This window comes from Argiope bruennichi, chromosome 6, assembly GCF_947563725.1.
Source record: "Argiope bruennichi chromosome 6, qqArgBrue1.1, whole genome shotgun sequence".
Classification (NCBI taxonomy): Eukaryota; Metazoa; Arthropoda; class Arachnida; order Araneae; family Araneidae; genus Argiope; species Argiope bruennichi.
The window spans coordinates 96,576,801-96,597,472 of NC_079156.1; the positions used below are offsets into that span (position 1 = coordinate 96,576,801).

General features: G+C 27.6%; 1 protein-coding gene across 1 annotated transcript in view; it reads left to right on the top strand.

Moving 5' to 3' along the window:
* The window catches only part of LOC129972359 (Y+L amino acid transporter 2-like), a 42,627-nt gene that overhangs the window by 9,776 nt on the left and 12,179 nt on the right, over nt 1-20,672 (top strand). The window contains exons 2-6 of the mRNA XM_056086475.1: nt 4,167-4,292; nt 9,761-9,860; nt 11,728-11,772; nt 11,864-11,987; nt 15,102-15,205. Coding sequence (XP_055942450.1) covers nt 4,167-4,292; nt 9,761-9,860; nt 11,728-11,772; nt 11,864-11,987; nt 15,102-15,205 — 499 coding nt within the window. The remainder of the gene's footprint in view (nt 1-4,166; nt 4,293-9,760; nt 9,861-11,727; nt 11,773-11,863; nt 11,988-15,101; nt 15,206-20,672) is intronic.

Genomic DNA, 20,672 nt, shown 5'->3' on the forward strand with positions numbered 1-20,672 from the left:
CTTATTTTGCTTGTTAACTTTTCTGTTTCAATCAATTCCAACTTTTTCCTTGTTTCATTAAATTTTTTAATCCGTACTGAACTAGACTGGAAATCAATCAGTTGCATCTCAAATTATTCAATTTCTTACCAATCGAATTGGGAAAAGTTCAATTTATCAAATAAAGTCGCATGCCATTGGTTCGCCATCCCTACACGAATAACTGCACAAATAGGTTTATTCTGTGAAGAGTTTGTCATTTAATGACAATTTTAATTTCTAGAATAATTAAAACTCATAAAATGTGTGAAGTTACTAAAATGTGACATTTTTCTATGCCTAGGTCATTTGATTGTTTCAAAATGTTTAAATAAATATAAAATAATCTTTAAATATCTAAAGTTGCAATTAATATCTAATCTGAAGTTTGATATTATGATATGAAGAAGTCTTTTGATTTAATAAATCACTGATTTAGTAAAATGTTACTGAAAAAAAAGATAGCATATTAAAATATCTATTTGCATTCGAAAGGAACTATCTGAAGAATTAAAAGTGTAAAATAGCAGTGGTTCTGAATCATAGAAAAGAGTAAATATCATTATAAAATGTAATCCATTGGAGAAATTATAAAATTAGTAACAACAACTTAATAACTTTAAGAGAACATATTCATTTTTATGTCAAACATGGAGCTTATGAGTACTACATGGAGTATTTTGTTGAGATTTTCGAACTATTGAAACAGAACTTCCATCCGAGATTATAAAAGTAGTCAAAAGATCGCATAAAAAAAAGTTTGTCATTGCATTTTTGAGTTATCTTGTTTACAAGTTTTTGAAAGGATAGACAGACAGATGATAACCCCTTGAAGGCTTTGATTTTAAACTTTACTTAGATCTACATTTTAGATATTAGATTTATATTGCTTATTACCAATTTGTATCTAACGTTTTACGTCTTATAGTTATTTTGTTTACTTGCTCTCGAAGAGCCGAAGAGACAGACTTTCTCTAAAAAGATTTTGATCAAAATTTAGTAGAAACCTACTAATTTGGTGCGAAGACTATATGTTAAATTTCATTTACTTAATTCAAAACCTTTTTTTAGTTATTGTGTTCCTATATAGACAAACAAGATTCTAAAAATGTTTTTCGGATTCGGATGATATGAAATCAAAATCTAGAGTTCGATGTTTTCATAATTGAGATATTTTATCTTTGTATGCTTCGCATAAGAGAAAGTAAAAAGTTATATCAGAAGTTGTTATTTTTAAGAAATTACATCATAATAATCATACCTGTCAGTATAAATCTGCATTTCGTAAAAAATTAGTTTTCCTATTGAATGATAGGTAACAAACTCGTCGTCTTTTTTTTATCTGGAATATTCACAATTTTTCAGAATTTTCTATTAGAGATAATAATAATTTTCATTATTATAATTCGATATTTCTTTAAAGAATATTGGTCTTACCCCTTTTCTAACCTTCAAAATTTCTAACATTTTTACTCTAAAGCAAATAACGCAATTGTTAAGCGCATCTGAAACTCATTAAGAATGAGGGAAAAACTTGCTTAACAGTTCAGAAAATAAAAGCGTTTCTCAAAATAAACAATTTCGACTCATTCGCTTCAACAGACAAATCACTGAACAAATATTATTCCAGCTGTTCTCTGTTTACATAAAAACGTAACATTCTATTTTATTAACTTTCCAAACTGATTAAGAATGAAAAAATATAAAACTTTACAGGAAAAACAGGAATTTATGAATACAAATTAAAAATTACTTTGGAAAATAAAAAGATTCAATTTTCAATTTAAAACTTCATTTTTACTTTTATAGATTTATAAAATGTTTATTTTCAAAGAATGATCATGATTCATCGAAATAATGGAAATAATTCCAACAGATATTAGCAAGTTCATATGCTTCATTTATGACAAATTTGCTACCTAATCTAGTTATGAATTAATAATCACATATAATTATGATTATATTATGATTTATGTGAATGTAAAATTATGTTTTGAAGATATTAAATCTTTTGGTAAATATATGAAAGCTTTTGTTATCTTTCGTTGTATTGAAGAATTAATTTAGTAATTACAATCAGAACTTTTCACAGCCAAAATTAAAAAAATTCAAGTATTAAAAAGATATACCTTTTTCTCTTTTTAAAAAAATATTCTTTTTAAAATCCCTTTTTCAGTAACATTCGAATCCATCTGGAGGAATTAATTTTACTCCAGCCATTATTTGGAATAAGTAGCGAAAAAGTTAATTTCAAATTGAACAATAGCTTACTAAAATATTCTTAACATTGTATTAAGATTTATATATATTTATTATTGTGTAAGAAAGATATTAAATCAGACGGTTTGTAGTGGCAATCGATGCATATGAATTAGAGATTTTTACATAGTTATCTTTTGGTATAACTTTGTGAAAAGATACAGTGCACAATCTTAGAATAATGACTAAATCTGTAGGAATTAAATGTTTTCAGAAATGAATCACTCATTCGTATTGCAATAGATCAGAATAGAAATAATTCACTTAATAGCACTCACTCATGCGAATCTGTTATTTTAATAGTTGTTATTCTCTCCAATTCATTATGCAGGAAGGAAGCTGTTTCAGTATCTTGAAGATATTTTGTTGCATTTCTACCTATCTTAAAATGAAAACTAGCAAAACATTAATATATTTCAGTTGCACTCAATTATTTTTTTCAATCTTTTGCAGCTTTTCTCAACTATGTTAATTCATATTTTTCAAAATAATTCCATTAGACAACAGCTACTGCGAAGATAACCATAACTTAATATTATTAGAATTCAATTTTTATTTAAAATTCAGAAAAAACATTCATATTTACAAAAGCAAATAATTCAGTTATAGAAATGTACATAAAATAGAAATACAAAAATTCTTTAAAACACCTATACTCACGAAAGAAACAATCAATATTAATAAATATAGCCAAACAACTTTCGTTAGCTCGTTATTATTTAACTGACATTTCTTCAATGTCTGAAATATATTTCGTCTCCTAACAATATCCGATTTGTTGATATGGTTCCAATTGCTACGATTTGAATGACAATTTATGCCATTTATATCTATAAAGAAGGGTAAATTTTGGTAGCTTTTCAAAATAAAAGTAATAAGAATTAAACATCTGGAAGACCAAACTTCGCAGTAAGGTTGTTTTTTTTTTTCTGGTAAAATCTGGTTTTTTTAGAAAAAATATTTAGATACTAACTACATATTGATTACATATGAATATTTTTCAATTTTACCTACATAAGAACTGGTCATTTAAATAAAAAAAATTATGTAGGCACGTAGTTTAACATGTTATTCCAGACAATCTGCTATATTACAGTATTCATTTTACAGCTTATCTATCATTAATTTTGTTTTTAAACTTACACTCAATTTTACCATAGTGAAATCGGTTCCGAGACGGCACTATATGACATAGTCAGCATGAAAATAGACAGAAAAAGGCTCGAACAGCTAATTATAAAAAAAGGTTTTTCTGTGAGTGTAAAGTCGCTTTTTTTTTCAGAAAAGACACCTATATAGATAAACTTAAAAACCAGAATTTTATCTAAATATAAAATTTGATTCAAATCGTTAGAACCTTTTCCGAGATGCACGAAATAAATTTATATATATTCAAGAATTGCTCGTTTAAAGTTTTAAGATTCTCACTTTTTATAAACCTTATTTTCCGAAACTTAGAATTAATATAAAATATATGATGAAATGATATCAGAAATACTGGCAACTAAATTTAATGCTATTTTCTTCTAGAATTAAGTTTTATATAAAAGTTCTTTAATAATTTTAATAGTATTAAATTTCAATAAAAAAAGTTTAAAAAAATTAATTAGAACTGCTTAATAATATTGTTTAATCTGTTTATTTCGATAACCTTTTAAACAAAATAAAATAGATTGTAGTATTCGCCTTATAACCAATCTCAAAAAAGTAATGCTTGTTTTTTAATTTATTCTTTCATATTTAAGATAATCTATAACTGCATGGTTTAAAAAAAGCATGTTTCCCAACAAAATAATGATGTCAGCCGATGATATATAGGATTCACTATTATAATATAAACATTTTTAAATGAAAGTTTTTTGAAAATTACAATAGAATGAAATTTTCAGGTTTCTTAACGTATGTTAATTGCCGAAAGGTACAATGGGCGACTCGTGTGCAAGGCGTCCTTACTTCAACAAAAATCTTAGCTCTTATCATCATTATTATTGCTGGTGCTTATCATTTGTATTTAGGTAAGATTTATTTTTATATTATTTCTACTGTAAATATGAAGATAATATATATATGTTGGTAGCACATGTTTCAAAGAATTAATTTTGGGGTTAAGATAATGCATTATTTTGTTTGACTTTTTGTTTTTCCTTTTTGAATCATATTAACTTAAACATTCTATTTACAAAATAAGATTATTTTTATAAAAGTATCTGCATATAAAAAAATATCCTTCGTAGTTGTACTTACATTTCATATTATATTTTGGAAAATCCGTATTATCGGTAATATTTCTTAACGCCCTGGTCTAATGAGAGTATAAAGTATCCGCTTAGTCAACCTACTTATTATACATTTCATGAATTCCATGTTTATGTTTAACTTAATTTACATTCCGTTGTTTGATTCATTTATTTTGCAATATATTTTTCGAAGAGCATTCAAATTATTTGTGTTTATTATTCATTTATTGTAATACTTTATTTTGGAAACTATTTCTATTTATATTTATTATTATGCATTAAATTTATAATATTTTTGACATATTTCGCCAAGTTATACTTTTCATTAATCTCTAACAAGTTAACTATTTAGTCCTTGTAAATTCTCAAATTTCATTAATTCTCTTTTGTACGCTAGAAGTAATTCTTGATTTACAAAGATGGGACAATTTTTCATGTTTGTTATAAATATTCATTCGAAGATACTTGTAGATTTTGAGAGGTTGTTGATTCCATTGGTATTAGAAAACATCAAATAATCTATGATAATTTTCTAATTTTATTCTTATGAACAACAACAATTACATGAATGTTAGTGCAATTAAATTCTCTATTCATGGAAAAACGTCTACTTGTAAAACGTCTACTTTGATTTTAATCCGCATTTACTAAAAACCTCTACATAAATGCTGAAAATTAAAAAATAAAAATAAACACTGTATGAATCCTTCCAGAAACTAGGAATAAAATATTCCGTAAGTTTATAAAATCGCCAATTTATTTGTAAAGCTTCATTGACTTTTTTTGTCTATGCGCGCGCAATTGTAAATTCTCAATGAAAAAATGCGCAATGAAAACTGTTTTATAAAGTCATCTCACAAATCTGTCAGCCAAATGGTTCGTAACAACGTTCATGAACCGTTCGAGCCTGACTGGTTGATGGACAGTTCGATCAAATTATTTTTACTTCAAAACCAAGCTGAACTATAGGAACGAGACGAATGCAATCCGAGCTCATTCATTATCAACAGCGTTGTCATTCATTATCAAAGCTCATTCATTATCAACAGCGTTATCAATCATTATCAATATACTCATTCTTTATCAACAGCGTTATCAATCATTATCAAAGCTCATTCATTATCAATATACTCATTCTTTATCAACAGCGAATGAAGAAAATTAACAGCTCTGACCTTGCAAAATTCGGCGGGGAAGGCCTAATTTCATATCCATATTTCATTTGAATCATTCGATTCTCAAGTGTATACTAGTCTAGGGAAAGCAGCTGGTTTTCCTTTCAGAACGTTAGTCATTAGGAGAGTAGACAAAAACAAGAGAGAGGAAAATTTATTTTTGTAAAAGGCAGGTGACTCAATTCAGCAGTGGATTTGAAATAAGTTGTATTTCATTAGGATCATATAAAATGACAAAAGAATGATAACTCGCGCTGTGTCAATTGAAAAAGCGGCAAAATTAAAACAAAAACTACTTTAATTTATAATTTACATCCTAAATAGAGGGAGTGATCTCTTTAAAATTTTCTAGCATACTCATTAATAAATTTGTCATGCCAGAGAATGCCTTGCATGGTATTTGCGTACAAAAGTTATGAAATATTAACTTTTGGGTTTGAATTTAACATTTTTACTGAATCGATCGTGTCACTCTTGGCGAGTGTTTTGGCGATTAAACCCTTGGCATACCGTTAATAGTATCTGAAAATTGGATTTTTGTGTTTTAAACACGTTTTTCTCAATCATTCAAACAAAGATTTGGCAAACCTGCACTTGTAGTCACAAAATTCCTTACCAAATTTCATATAATTAAGACATTGCGCTTTTGAATTATCGCGCTTGCATGTTTCTGAAAGTACAGAAAGTCAACCCATAATTGGATTTGGCTCCAAATTTGATAGGCGTCTCCACTATAGATGTTAAATCTGTATTTTGAATTTTATCCATCTAGCTCTTTTCGTTTTGTAATGATCGTGCTAACTTACATTCGAACAGACAGACTTAATTCTGAATGGTTTTTGTTCAAAACTTGATAGAAATCTACAAATTTGGTATAAAGACCGTATACTAAATCTTATCCGTCTAGCTCAAATTGTTTTCGAATTGTCTTTAACACAAACAGGCAGGCGGACATTTTCCAAAAATGTGTTTTTCGAACTCGGAGAAATCTAAAACGCAGAAATTCGTCAAAATCTCGAATTCGAATTTTTCGCCAATTGCTATATTTTCTCTATACTATGTATATGAAAAAGTAAAAATTGCTAAAGAAAATCATAAACTGGCCAAAATAGTTTATAGAGGGCGAAAATAGTTTATTTATTTCAAGTAAAATACTACCATAATGGCGAAAGTAGGAATAAATTAGTTTGCAAAGTCAACCTCGTCAGCCAGACAATGATAAGCTAATCAGGATAATTAGTTATCTTATAGTTCAAAAGTTATATCGAATGAGAAAGCATACATGCTTAATCAACTAGTTTAGCAATTCCATTTGATTGTCTCAGTTCTATCAGTGTGATAAACTGTAACGAGTCTCTAATCTCATTATCATCGAGTATCTTAAAGTGTTATAATATTGAATAGAAATAATTAATCAAGTAGTTATATTTGAGCAGAAAAATTAATGTAAATAACTCATTTTTTAAAATTATTTTTGATTTATAGTCTGAAATAATTGTTTTGGAAGCATGCGTCTATTTTTTCAATTCCTACTATTTCACACTCTCCCTGTGTATATTTATATACTTGATGTTAATACAGTTTCTTCAAATATTAATTCATTAACCCTTATCGTGGCAAGATTGCTTTTTTGAAGAAAAGCAAAAAAAATGTATATAGGTAGCTTCTTGACGCTATAAAAACATCAAAAAATAAATAAAACGTCTAGAAATTTCATGTGTTTAATAAAGCTAAGTTAAAAATTATTTTATAGTGGTAGTATATTTTTATAAAGTTGTATGTATGGTATACTATACAAAATGAACATAAGGGTTAATTAAATTTAATTAATTTTAGTTTTATATGGGAGAAACAGATTTCTCTTAATTGCAATTATTTAATAAAAAGTAACTAAAATAAAAGGTTTCTTTGTTGAACTAAGTAGGAATTGACTTTAAAAATGTTTTTAAAATTACTTGCTATTTTCAAATAAATTTATTGCAATAGAATTGAATTATTATCATAAAATAATAAATCTTACAATGGCTTGTTATGCATGGATTTAAGTTTACGGAAACTTGTATAAAATACCTAATTATATACTAAATAATTATATAAAAAATCCCTTATTATTATTATTCAAGATTTATATTTGTCAAACTTCATAGTTTTATTTTTTTTTAATGTATTTTAAATGAGATATTATAACCAATCAGAAGTATACTTCTTACTATTGCCACTTAATAAATGGGTTCTTACTATTTGAAAATCTTCTATCATAAATATTAATGTTATATATTCAGCTTTATCCTCGCAATAAAAATCCATTAAAAACCCAATATTTACAAAGAAAAGGCTCTGCGAAGGAAATATCAGTTATAAATGTGTTTCATACAAAAACATCAAGTTTTAATCATCTGTATATACTGTCGTGTTTTCCTTATTTCCAAGTTAAATATCAAATTTTAACGTATATATTTTCAATATAATATATCAAAAAATATAATAATTTGATATAATTTATACTTATAATAAAACTCAATGTATGTGTGTGTGTGTTGGCGCTCTACAGGCAAGGTCATTTAATATACAGCTATCAAATTTGGTACATGTATTCCTTAGAGGTCGGGAAGGTGCGCCTGGGGTCCCTTTTTTTGAAATTTTAATTAGAATTTTAATTATTAATTAAAAGCTAACTTTCCCGCCAAAAATATCTTCCATTTTCTCCACCGCCAATTTTTCCGCCAAAAAAATCTTTCATTTTCCCCACCGCCAAATGAGTAAGGCTTCTGTTTTTTGTTTTTTTTTCTCCCAACAGAAATAAGGCTATGGTTAAAGTTTTTCGGCGGATTATTTCAAACGATTCTGTTTATTTTCTTAATGTTTTATGCATTTCAAATTAAGCATTGTTAATTAATCCATGTTTCAGATTCATTCTGAAGTACTTTTGAATTAAAATAACACAGAATAAAGGAAATTAAAAATGTATAATCTGCATAGCGTTACTCCAACTGGCGTAGAAAAATTCACGCATTTGCGTTACCGTAATTGGCGAAGAAAATTCACGCATGCGCATTCTGTTCCGATTGTTGCCATGACAACCATTATCAACGGACGATTTAAATTATTTTTAGGTTAGTTGCATGCTTTTGTAAGTAAATTGTATTTATGTTAGTTATATATTTTTTGTATATGCTTATAGTTTTAAGTACATCATTTTTTAAGTAGTTTTTTTTTACCTGTTTTCAATGATTTAAATTATTTTTAGGTTAGTTGCATGCTTTTGTAAGTAAATTGTATTTATGTTAGTTATATATATTTTTTGTATATGCTTATAGTTTTAAGTACATCGTTTTTTAAGTAGTTTTTTTAAACCTGTTTTCGACCGATTATTTTAAACGATTCATTTTATTTTCTTAGTGTTTGATGCATTTAAAATGAAACATTGTTAATGAATCGATCTGTTCACGATGAATCTCAGAAAATTTTGTTGACAAATTCTTGAGATAATACATAAATTAAGAAAGATACTCTTTAGTGCCCATAAAGTTTAAAGCTCAGTGACTCTATTATCAGTAATCATATTATTAAAAAAATGCTTTGTTTCAGTAAAAAATATTATTATATTAATTGCAGATTAATCATTTACACTTTAATTTAATGTAAAGCATAAATTCTACGGGAGCTAACAGAAAATGAGAGAGATACAGATTACGTTATGACTGAAGGTCTTTATAATATTATGAGTGAATTGAAATTTTAAATTTTGGAATATTTTAATGAAGAAGCAATTAAAGTAGGAATTACAGAAAATATTTAACTATTAAAATTTTAACGAGCATTAAGATTGGCGACCGGTTGGTCGTCAAAGGCGGCTAGTATAATAATAATTATAATATAACAATAGTTTGATACAATATAATAATAATTATAACATGATAATAATTTGATACAATATAATAATTATTATTATATAATAATAATTTGATATAATATAATAATAATGTGACTTATATAAATATATCAAATTTCAACTTATATACTTAATTAAGAAGCAATAAATTGAGAAAATATTTATCTCAATTTTTGCAGGAAACACGAGAAATTTCGAAAACGCATTTGAAGGAACAACTACTAAACCAGGCTTTTATGCTTTGGCCTTTTATCATGGAATTTATGCATTTGGAGGATGGTAAGCATTTATAATTTTCTGAAAAATAAGTATTTTAGACTACTGACTTTTTTTTCCTAGCTGGTATACTAGCATTTTGCAGTGCTATTTTTTTTTTTTTTTTTTTTTTTTTTTACTACTTGTCTATAAATAAAATGTTTAATTTAGGAATTTCAATCCACAGCTTAAAAATCTGAATCCCAATATATTTTCTAATGCCAATAAAAAAAACATTAAATAGTAGAAAGAGATAGGAAAACATAAAATTTAATAATTAAGAATTATTTCACTTGACTTCAAAGAAGAAAAAAGAACTGCTCCATTATGTATTTTAAAAGTTATTCATATTTATAAAATAATATATATATATATATATATATAAAAGTTTTTATTTAAAAATAAGCTTTAGTTGTATCATAGTGCTATTTGGCGGTCAAAATTAGCAATGGGTAACAATGTTAATATTATTTTTAATTTTCACGCATTCTTTGTCCAATTAACACAAAGTTATATATCAAATTGCTGTTATGTCACAGAAAGCTACCCGTTTTCAAAATTTGACATCATATTCGAAAAATGAGTCGATTTTTTATCTTTGTCCAACTAGCAGAAGTTTAAAAAATTTTCCCGGACATTTTTTTTGCATTTTCTCTAATAAATATACTTGTATATTATTAACTGCATCCCATTGATTCAAAATAATAATGAAAGTGTCTAATAACGTGCGATCTTTGGCGATTTAATTTGGATACATTTCTCTGAGAAGAGGTTAATGCACAGGTAACAGAAAAAGGACTATGTATTTAAAAAAAAATTCAAAAGATTGAAATTAAAATTTGGCCTCAAATTACAATTATTGTCACAAAATCACAGTCATTGCATTTTTGAGTTATGGTGTTTACATGTTTTTGAAAATACAGACTGATTGGCGGTCAACCCAAGTTTCTTGTCATCACGTTTGACATATGGTCTTCTAACATTGTAGGTGTGCTATCCCAGGCCTATTCTTTGGATCCTTCTCTTGGAATAGTATCCCATGCTGTTGCCGCCTTTTCGTTTAATGTGACGTATAAAGTTATAACGTTGCATCGAGTCTTGATTTGTATTCTTGTCAATCTTCTTTTCATTGTGACCCTTATCCATTTGGATACCCATTTACGGAAAATTTTATGAAAAATCTAGATTCTTGAGAAGGTTGCATACTAAATTTTTATCAGTGCATTAAATATTATTATTCATCATTATATTTAATTTTTAATTACCTTGTCCGCATAGAAACAGGAAGAATTCAAAATGTTTTTTAGGACACAAAACGATCTAAAACGAATAGATTCATTGAAATATCGAAGTCAAAATTTTCGACGAGTAGGTACAATACATCATTACTTTTCTATTAAGACAATAGAAATCTTTGCCAAGTTAATATACTTGATGTCGCCAAACATTGCCGTCAAATTTTGGTTGAAACGTAAAATAAATAGCATCCGCTAATATATTACCAATATTTGACTGTTCCCAAATACTGGTAATACATCAACATATTGCGTAACGCAGCAACTTAGTGTAATATAACGTATAACTTGATATAACGTGACCAAAAATAGTAGTTAAATACTGGCATCAGATTTGGCATGTTTAAATCTCTGCTATCATAAAAGTATCTTATTTTTTTATAAAACATTTAAGAACGTGAATGCTAATTTAAGATATCAAGTTCGATTGAGGTGTGTATGTTGAATATGTCATAAACAAATATCCAAAAAATTAGTTTATTGATATAATTCATAATTTGTTCACAAATATTATCTTGAATACCATATTAACCATAAATCCAAATTCAAAACTTATTATAAGATTATTCACATTATTGTAAAATCTTTTTTTGCAGGGATTGCATCACTTTTATCACTGAGGAACTCAAAGATCCGACCAAGTAATGTTAAAAATTATTCAGAAAACAAATTTTAGCTATTGTTATAAAATAAAATTTCACAAGAATTTTTTTTTCTTTTTTCAATTTTTAGGAATTTACCAAGAACTATCTTTGGGTCTTTAGCACTTGTTACTGTTATTTACATCATGGCCAATGTGGCTTATTTTGCTGTTCTAACTCCATACGAAATGCTCGCTTCAAATGCTGTAGCAGTGGTAAGTTTGTCATTTTCCCATTTTCTCATATTCTAATTTAGGTATGCGAAAACTTTCGAAATAAATTTTTTGGGAAACGTTCGAAAATAATTATATTTTTGAATATTTGCATAAAAAGGATTGAAAACAACATTTATGGAACCACACTATGCTATTTAATAAGCACAAGTTTTTCAAAAATTAAAAGAAACTCATTTTGGGCTAAAAAGATGCATAAAGAAAATATCTTCTGGTTTAGATGTTTTTCAAATGATTTTCTTACAATTTTTCAGAGAGCTTAAAAAATATATTATCTAGTTTCTGAATTTAAAAAAATGTTGTATTTCTATCCATTTTTTAAATATTGCTGATAAATAACCAGAGATTTTCAAATTTGTTTTTCACATTGTGCAGCACTAAAACAAAATATTCCTAAATGAATACATTACTATTCTCTATTTTAGGAACTTCAGAAAAAAAAAACATGCATCAATTTTCAAATCATGGAGGGTTCTCGCAAGAGAAATCTATCAAAAATTAGAATTTTAGAAAATAGCATCTAAAGATGTAAAATTCTATCATAACATATGTTAATGCAAAATATAAAAATCAATGTAACTTCCCAAAAAATAAACTTAGAAATAAAATTATAACGGTTTTATAAAAAATGTTCAAACATTGAAATTGTTAATTTTTTTTAAAAATTCATAATTTTGCAAAAAATAGATTTTTTAACATACTCACCTACTTTATTACTTTGTGGTAAAATATTTTCAAATTATTTTATAAAATGAATATGATTTTATTTTGTGCATTCATTTTTTTCAATTAATTAATAGAATAGTTCATTAATTTATAAATCGTTTCTTCAAAAATTTGTGATTCTCAAGTCGTAAAATGTTTAAAAAATTACTATAATATAAATGAAAAATAATCAGAATTTATTTAAATTAAGTTAATTAGTTAGATTAGATTTGACTATGGCATTAAGTCCTCCGGATAAATTGCAACGAAACTAAGATATCACAAGCAATTTCTGCAATTTAATATGGAAGGAGCTGAATTTCATTGAAATTCTGTTAAATGCTTCACATTTTATTTAAGGATACCCATAAATGTGTAACACTCTACTCCTTATTTCTCTTTTTTTTTAATTAAGATTCTGATTTATAGTTTTGTTGAAATCTTAAATGTTAAAAAATGGGGAGACAACAAGCATATAGAATACAATGCGAAACTGGGAAAAATGTTTTATATTCATTCCCAAAATTCAAAGTCGATATAATCTGAACAGACTACAAATATACAAAAATAATGTTTTACATTTAGAAATCGCACAAGATTATATAAAAATTTATGTTGCATTAAAAGCATTAAAGCAACATATGAGGATTGTAAACTGCTCTTAAGAAACCCAGATAATAATCTACATATTGTCAAATGCGTTATTTGATATCTTTTTACAACCACTATTGCACAGTTTGCAATAGGGATAATAGTAAAAACTATTGCACATTTTTCATAACCACTATTGTAGCTGTCAATATTACATTATATTGTATTCGCAAAATTGTTTAATATTATATAATATTGTACAATATATGTATGTAAAGATTTCGAATCCTGTCGGCTAAATAATATGTAACATATTTTTTTTCAGCAGTAGGCAAGTTTGATGCAGTGAAGAGACTTGGTATTTTAAAATTCGTTTTATTCTCTCTTTAATATCCATCTCGGGAAAGCAATTTATTTACAAGCAGAAGCAGTGCGGCACAAAAGCAGAAGTAAAGAAGAGCGCGAAACAAATGATCACTAGTCTTATATAAGATAGGATTTCCGGCTACACGCCGATGGAATACGTGTTTTGACCTTTGACACCTTTTCAAGGGCACCGAAGGGATCACTTTCATTTGCGACGTAGTACTGATGGCACATTAGTTTTACAGAGGAATTAATTAAACCGAAAGTGGAATTGGATCACGAAATAAGAGAATAATTTAGAATGAAGCTACTATGGGCTAAATTAAGATAAAATCTTGGAAATTAATTAAATTGAAATTAGAATTAAAATATCATTACAGGTATGTGTGATACTAGAGCACAAATACAGGATTAGAATTTATCCAAAAAACAAAATATTTTCTGGAATACAATCATATTAAAAAAAAACTTTACAATCATTATTTCTGGGGAATCAGGAAGCCGAAAACTGTTGTAGACATGATATAAAGCAATAAAAACAAACATTAGGCGTAAAGAGGAGTAAAGCATCAGTTAAAGTTGCGTTAAGTGTTTATTGTACAAAGGAAATACTGAGTTACTGAATTATTTCTCATTAAATGAGGCAAATTCTTATGGGTAATTATTTGTAATGCTCTAAAAGTAAATTATCATTTTAGGATACAATTGATCAGGATAGTAATGTATATTAATGAAATAATATTCATAGGCTGGTACACAGTAGTAATTAAACTTGCTTCATAATTAAAAAACATGCTTATAAAACAAACCCGTTTGGCTTACAGGTACAAAATGTGACTATTTATTACTTTTAGGTTAGCAGATAATCAATAAGAAACTGTTTTTTTAAATTTTGGATTTCAATTAAAAATTTTCTAAAATGAAATTTTTTTTTCTTCTATAACCTTGGAGGATGTTACTGCACAATAGCTATTTTCGTGTCACTTAAAAATTTAAAAAATAAACTTTTCAGAGAAGTTTACTTTAGGAACTTTTCAGTTACTAATTTTTTTTTTCTGTACAATTCATTTTACTAATTTCAATAACTTGTTAAAATAATTTTATGCATATTTTAATTCGCCATTTTTCCTTGTCTCAATTTATTGGATCTACAATTAAAGCGCGTTGCGACATTATTAAATATATTTTTGTATGCATGTATATGATACTATATAATTAAGAGCAAACTTAAAAGTAAAATAGACGGACAAATCAAACCCTAATATTATCATGCAACGATGCTACTAGAAGTTTAAATTTAATTTTTTTTTTTAACAAATAAGGGAAGGCTTGTATGAATAATTTTGTAAAATGTTAACTGTCAAAATGTAAACAGAATTAAACCACTAAATTATTTAAAACAAGAAAATTTAAAATTAATTTTTTTTTCTTTAGACATTCGGAGAGCGAATGCTCGGTCCGCTGTCGTGGACTATGTCTTTCTTTGTTGCAATGTCAACCTTTGGGGCACTCAATAGCAAGATTTTAAAATCCAGCAGGTATGTACTTAGTTGAAATATTGCATTCCACGAAGGCATATTATCATTCAGTCTATTTTGAACATTTTCAGGAGATGAAGCGCAAAAGGAAGAATAAATATTAATTTATTTGCTAAGCATTGAATTGTTGCAGAGTAAAATTCATCAGTCTAAAAGTTAATTATTTTAACACTGATATTTGTATAGTGTGGTGAAAGGCATATAAGCCAGTTAACAACTACGCTACCCAAGCAATTGCTTTTGTATCGTGGTCATGTTACTGGACTGCGAACCACAAGGTCCCAGGTTCTATCCTCGCTTATTCCAATCCGCTACAATACCTTATAATCAATTTTATGTATATTGCACGCAAATTATTAAAGTAATGAGCAAAAATGAAATATCAATCTCTCAGGCACAACCATTATACTAATTTTAATTCATATGAAAGTTCAAGCTACTTAAATATATCATCGCAATAGTCACATGACTTTTTAGCACTCTCCCTTTCCCAGAGAAATCTTAGAAATCAAATTCTATATGAGAAAATACGACGCACCTTTGACCTATTCTTGCTGACTCTTAGTCGTAACAAATCTTGCAATAACATGTAATTGTTAGTATGGAAACAAGCCGTTACACTTGGAATGATTAGATATAGAAACTACAGTAAAGAGCAGTTCTACGTGAGAATTTCATCTTATTTTTTTGGTAAAGCAAGTGAATTATCCCGATAAATGGATAATTCACTTGCTTTACCAATACCTTGCTTTGTACCAAAAACTGGTTGATTTCCAAATTCTTCCCAACTAGTGACTAATTTTCAATTATGCATACTGGGCGGGCTGCTTAGTGCCTTAGGCCTGACAAGGGGACGTAGCTACCAGGTAGAATAAAATTGTTATGTTAACCAGATGCCAAATAAATTTTCAAAAATATATTCAACGAATTATAAGAATACTAAGATTTTTCTGATAAACTGATTAAGTTTCTATCTTTTTCATTAAGATCATTTAATCATTGCTGATTTTATGTACTCCGTAAGACTGTTTTAAATAATACTTCTAATAAATCTAAATGTTGTAGCATCATAAGACGTCATAAATAAACAAATAAATAAAATTATACATTTACATTAATTTATTTAAATAAAAAAATAGCATTAAATAAATATGGTTAAGCTAAAAATAGCTATCTTGGCAGGGACCTAGTGACTTCGAAAGAACAAAAAAAGTGAAAATTTTCTTTTTTCAAACGATGCAGTAAACATAGCATATATTAAGCACTAGATTCTTGTATCAACATAAACGAGAACTGAGCGGAAATTTTTATTTAAGAATTATAATAATAAGTTTTGAGTTATTATAATCAGTTTTATACTTTTTAGTATATTGCAATGTATTAAATTATATTTCAAATAATTTGTACATCCGAATCACAAAATCTTTTTTAAGCTTTCGCCCTACACCAAAGAAAGGATAATTTTCTAAATTTCGCACTTATTATGCATCAGAATCAGACTTACACACACACACACACATTATATATATATATATATATATATATATATATATATATATATATATATATATATATATATATATATATATATATATATATATATATGTAATACTTTTCGAATCCTGTCGGCTTTTTAATATGTAACATTATTTGTTGTGAAGTAGAATGCAGTTGTGACCAGTGAAGAGACTCCTTTTATGTTTTTAAATTCCTTTTAATATCCATCGGGAAAGCATAATTATTTACAAGCAGAGACGCGGACAAGACGTCCGCCACAGAGCAGACAAAAGCCGAAGTGGGGAAGAAGGGCCGAAATAAATTATCCCTCGCCTTATATAACCTTAGATTTTGATAGGGAAAATATTTCTTCACAGTGCCAATATATTAATAAGATTCTGATAGGGATTTCTGACGCATGTCGATCACATGCAAGGGAAACACAGGGATCTTTTAAGAAAGAATGTGCTTACTGGACATTTTTACCCCTTCACGCCGAGCGTGTGAAAGTATCTCGGTGTTTAGCTGACTAAGCAATTTTATGAAGCTTCTCTTGAATTAATTAAGTAGAAAAGTGGAATTGGATCACGAAATAAGAGAATACTTTAGAATGAAGTTACTATGGAGTAAATTAAGATAAAATCTTAGAAATTAATTAAGTTGAAATTAAAAGTTTAAAATATCATTACATTTTTCCCCCCACTGCTACGTGAAAGTATGTCGGGCCCTTGACACACAGCCTTATCTTACAGTGGTGGTCAAGTAAGAAAAATTTAAAAGCATATTATAACTGATACCAAAGTTTCCCTTACCTTCACATTATATAAACATTAATTCAGAAATCCCATTCATCATTTTACATTAGAAGTATAAAAAGAATTATATTTGTGAAAATAATATATAAAAATCTTAATAATCATCAGTAATAAAAAAATATTAAAAATTAAATGATATAGTGCACAAGTGTATTCTTGTTATTATTCTGTAGTTCACAATTTGATGAAAATAATCTGACAGTCTTGCTTATATTATTCTTAAATTCTAGAAAGTCTGACTCAACAAAATTATTAATTTAGATATAAATTATTAAATATAATATCAATATTATGATATCATCCAAATGAAATTTCAGTATTGTTATGATTTTAAGTAAAGTATTTTAACTGTAAATAAAAACACAAGATTCAAAACTTCAGATAAAACTTGGATCTGAAAATAATACTTGCAAAATTGAAATATTTCGTATTAAACAATTGGAATTGAAACCATAAATATAAGATTCAAAAATATGTAATGAAAATCTTGAAAATGAGAATAATACTTGTAAAATTGAATGGTTTCATATAAAACTTTTGGAAATATAAGTAAATGTGAGATTCATATATTTCAAATAAATCATTTGGAAATGACAATAATAATTGCAAAATTAAAAATATCAAACAAAACACTTGTGAATGAATATAACAAACGCAAGACTCAAAATACTCTTATAGTATTTGGAAAAGAAAAATAATATGTAATATAAAAAATATTTGTATTTTGTAAAAAACAAGTATTTGGACACAGTGATAACAGACGGCAGCTCAATAACTGTCAGAGGTGCAAATATTTCCCCTGAGGTATTCACTACATTTGTCTAATTACCATGTGCCATTAATTATTAAGTATATAAGAATCTTGGTATGCCACTTTTTTCCTTCACAAGGTTTGTATGCATAATTTTTAAAAACCTTTGGGTTAGATAAATTAAATTAAATTGGGGAAATCATTTTTTCTTAGTTATTAATAACATGCACATAAATTTCAAATTCAACAAATTATAATATTATGAATAAATTTTAAATAAATATGAAAAAATTTAAAAACTCAATATTTTAAACTAAAACTCATGATATTTTGAATAATAATATAACAAGATTATTTGCAATTATATTATAACAGAAAAATGCAATTTAAAATCAAATCATCAAAAGTACAGAATATAAATTTCGAATTTCACTCGTTGAGTCAGCTGATGGATGATTTTTTTTCTTTAAACACTGATCACTTTTTGAAGAATAATCACTTTTTTAATTAATAACAAAATGCAATTTTGAGCACTGGAACTGGAGACTACGGCAGGTGACTATTATTTTGGTGATGACGTAAATCACAAGTGATATTTTGAAAATCTGGTTGATTCACTTTAGCACTGGAGACCATTAGCGAGCAAAGCTGGCGATTATTATTGTGGTGATGATATAATAAGCAAATGACGTCGAGAATCGAGATTATTCAGCACAGGTAAGGAGCCAGAAATTTTTTATGATGACAAGGAGACCCAAATCCTTGAAGATATAAGGAACACGCACATGACGATATGGAGCACAAACACAAGGATATCTATTGAAGAATAAAGTAGGAATGTCGGATGAGGTCACCAATTACGGAAGGCACGGTACATGAGGGGATATTGCATCGGTTGGTATGGAAAGACGCAGCGAAGTCATGCCACGGCAGACTGTAGACGGCTGGTCATTTCGAACCACGGCCACGGAGATACAGCAAACGGATGGCCGGAACGAGGAGCGTCGGCGAAGAGCTATTGCACGATTCATTTTCCTTTCACGCGGATTTAATTTTAATTCTTTCAGTTCATTTGACAATTTTTCACAGGCAACTATCCTTGTCGACTTTTTAATATGTAATACTTTTCGAATCCTGTCGGCTTTTTAATATGTAACATTATTTGTTGTGAAGTAGAGTGCAGTTGTGACCAGTGAAGAGACTCCTTTTATGTTTTTAAATTCCTTTTAATATCCATCGGGAAAGCATAATTATTTACAAGCAGAGACGCGGACAAGACGTCCGCCACAGAGCAGACAAAAGCCGAAGTGGGGAAGAAGGGCCGAAATAAATTATCCCTCGCCTTATATAACCTTAGATTTTGATAGGGAAAATATTTCTTCACAGTGCCAATATATTAATAAGATTCTGATAGGGATTTCTGACGCATGTCGATCACATGCAAGGGAAACACAGGGATCTTTTAAGAAAGAATGTGCTTACTGGACATTTTTACCCCTTCACGCCGAGCGTGTGAAAGTATCTCGGTGTTTAGCTGACTAAGCAATTTTATGAAGCTTCTCTTGAATTAATTAAGTAGAAAAGTGGAATTGGATCACGAAATAAGAGAATACTTTAGAATGAAGTTACTATGGAGTAAATTAAGATAAAAACTTAGAAATTAATTAAGTTGAAATTAAAAGTTTAAAATATCATTACATATATATATATATATATATATATATATATACATATATCAAACTCACATGTTTCGAATATCGGAACAAATTTCTGTAAAGGCGGTTAATCAAAAAGTCTATCCGCCTGATCATTACATCCCTATTCCAATTTTGAAATCCTGACAAAGATTCTATACTGAAATTACAATGTTTCACAATGCCACAATATATCTATATGCTGTTTATTCATGGATTCAAAAATCCTCCCCTTTTTTTCCCATGCGTCAGGATGAGTTTATTTAATAAAACTAGGGGGGAGAGTAAAGATGAAGAGAGGAGATGTTTATATTTAACAATAAAGTCGGATTATTCGAGGACTTATAAAGCGAAAAAATTGCGAAAATAAGTCGCAATATTGTGAGAAAAAATGTTTTAATTCACAATAAAATATTTTAGAACAATTTTTATTTATTGTGAGAGGCCTAAACATTAAATTCTGATGAATAAATGGAAGATTTCTGTTTTAAAATTTGATAATTCCCTTTTCTACAAAATAATAATTTTTTTATGTAAAAACTCTTTTTTCATTTGTTATTGAATTTTTTATAACATTTTGAAATTAACAATTGTAGATAATCTCTGTCACATTTATGAAATATTCTTTGTACCACCCCTGAAAGCTTTTTTTGTTACTTGAAGTAGCTATATAAGAAATCAATATGGAATTTTGCGTTAAAATAATGCCG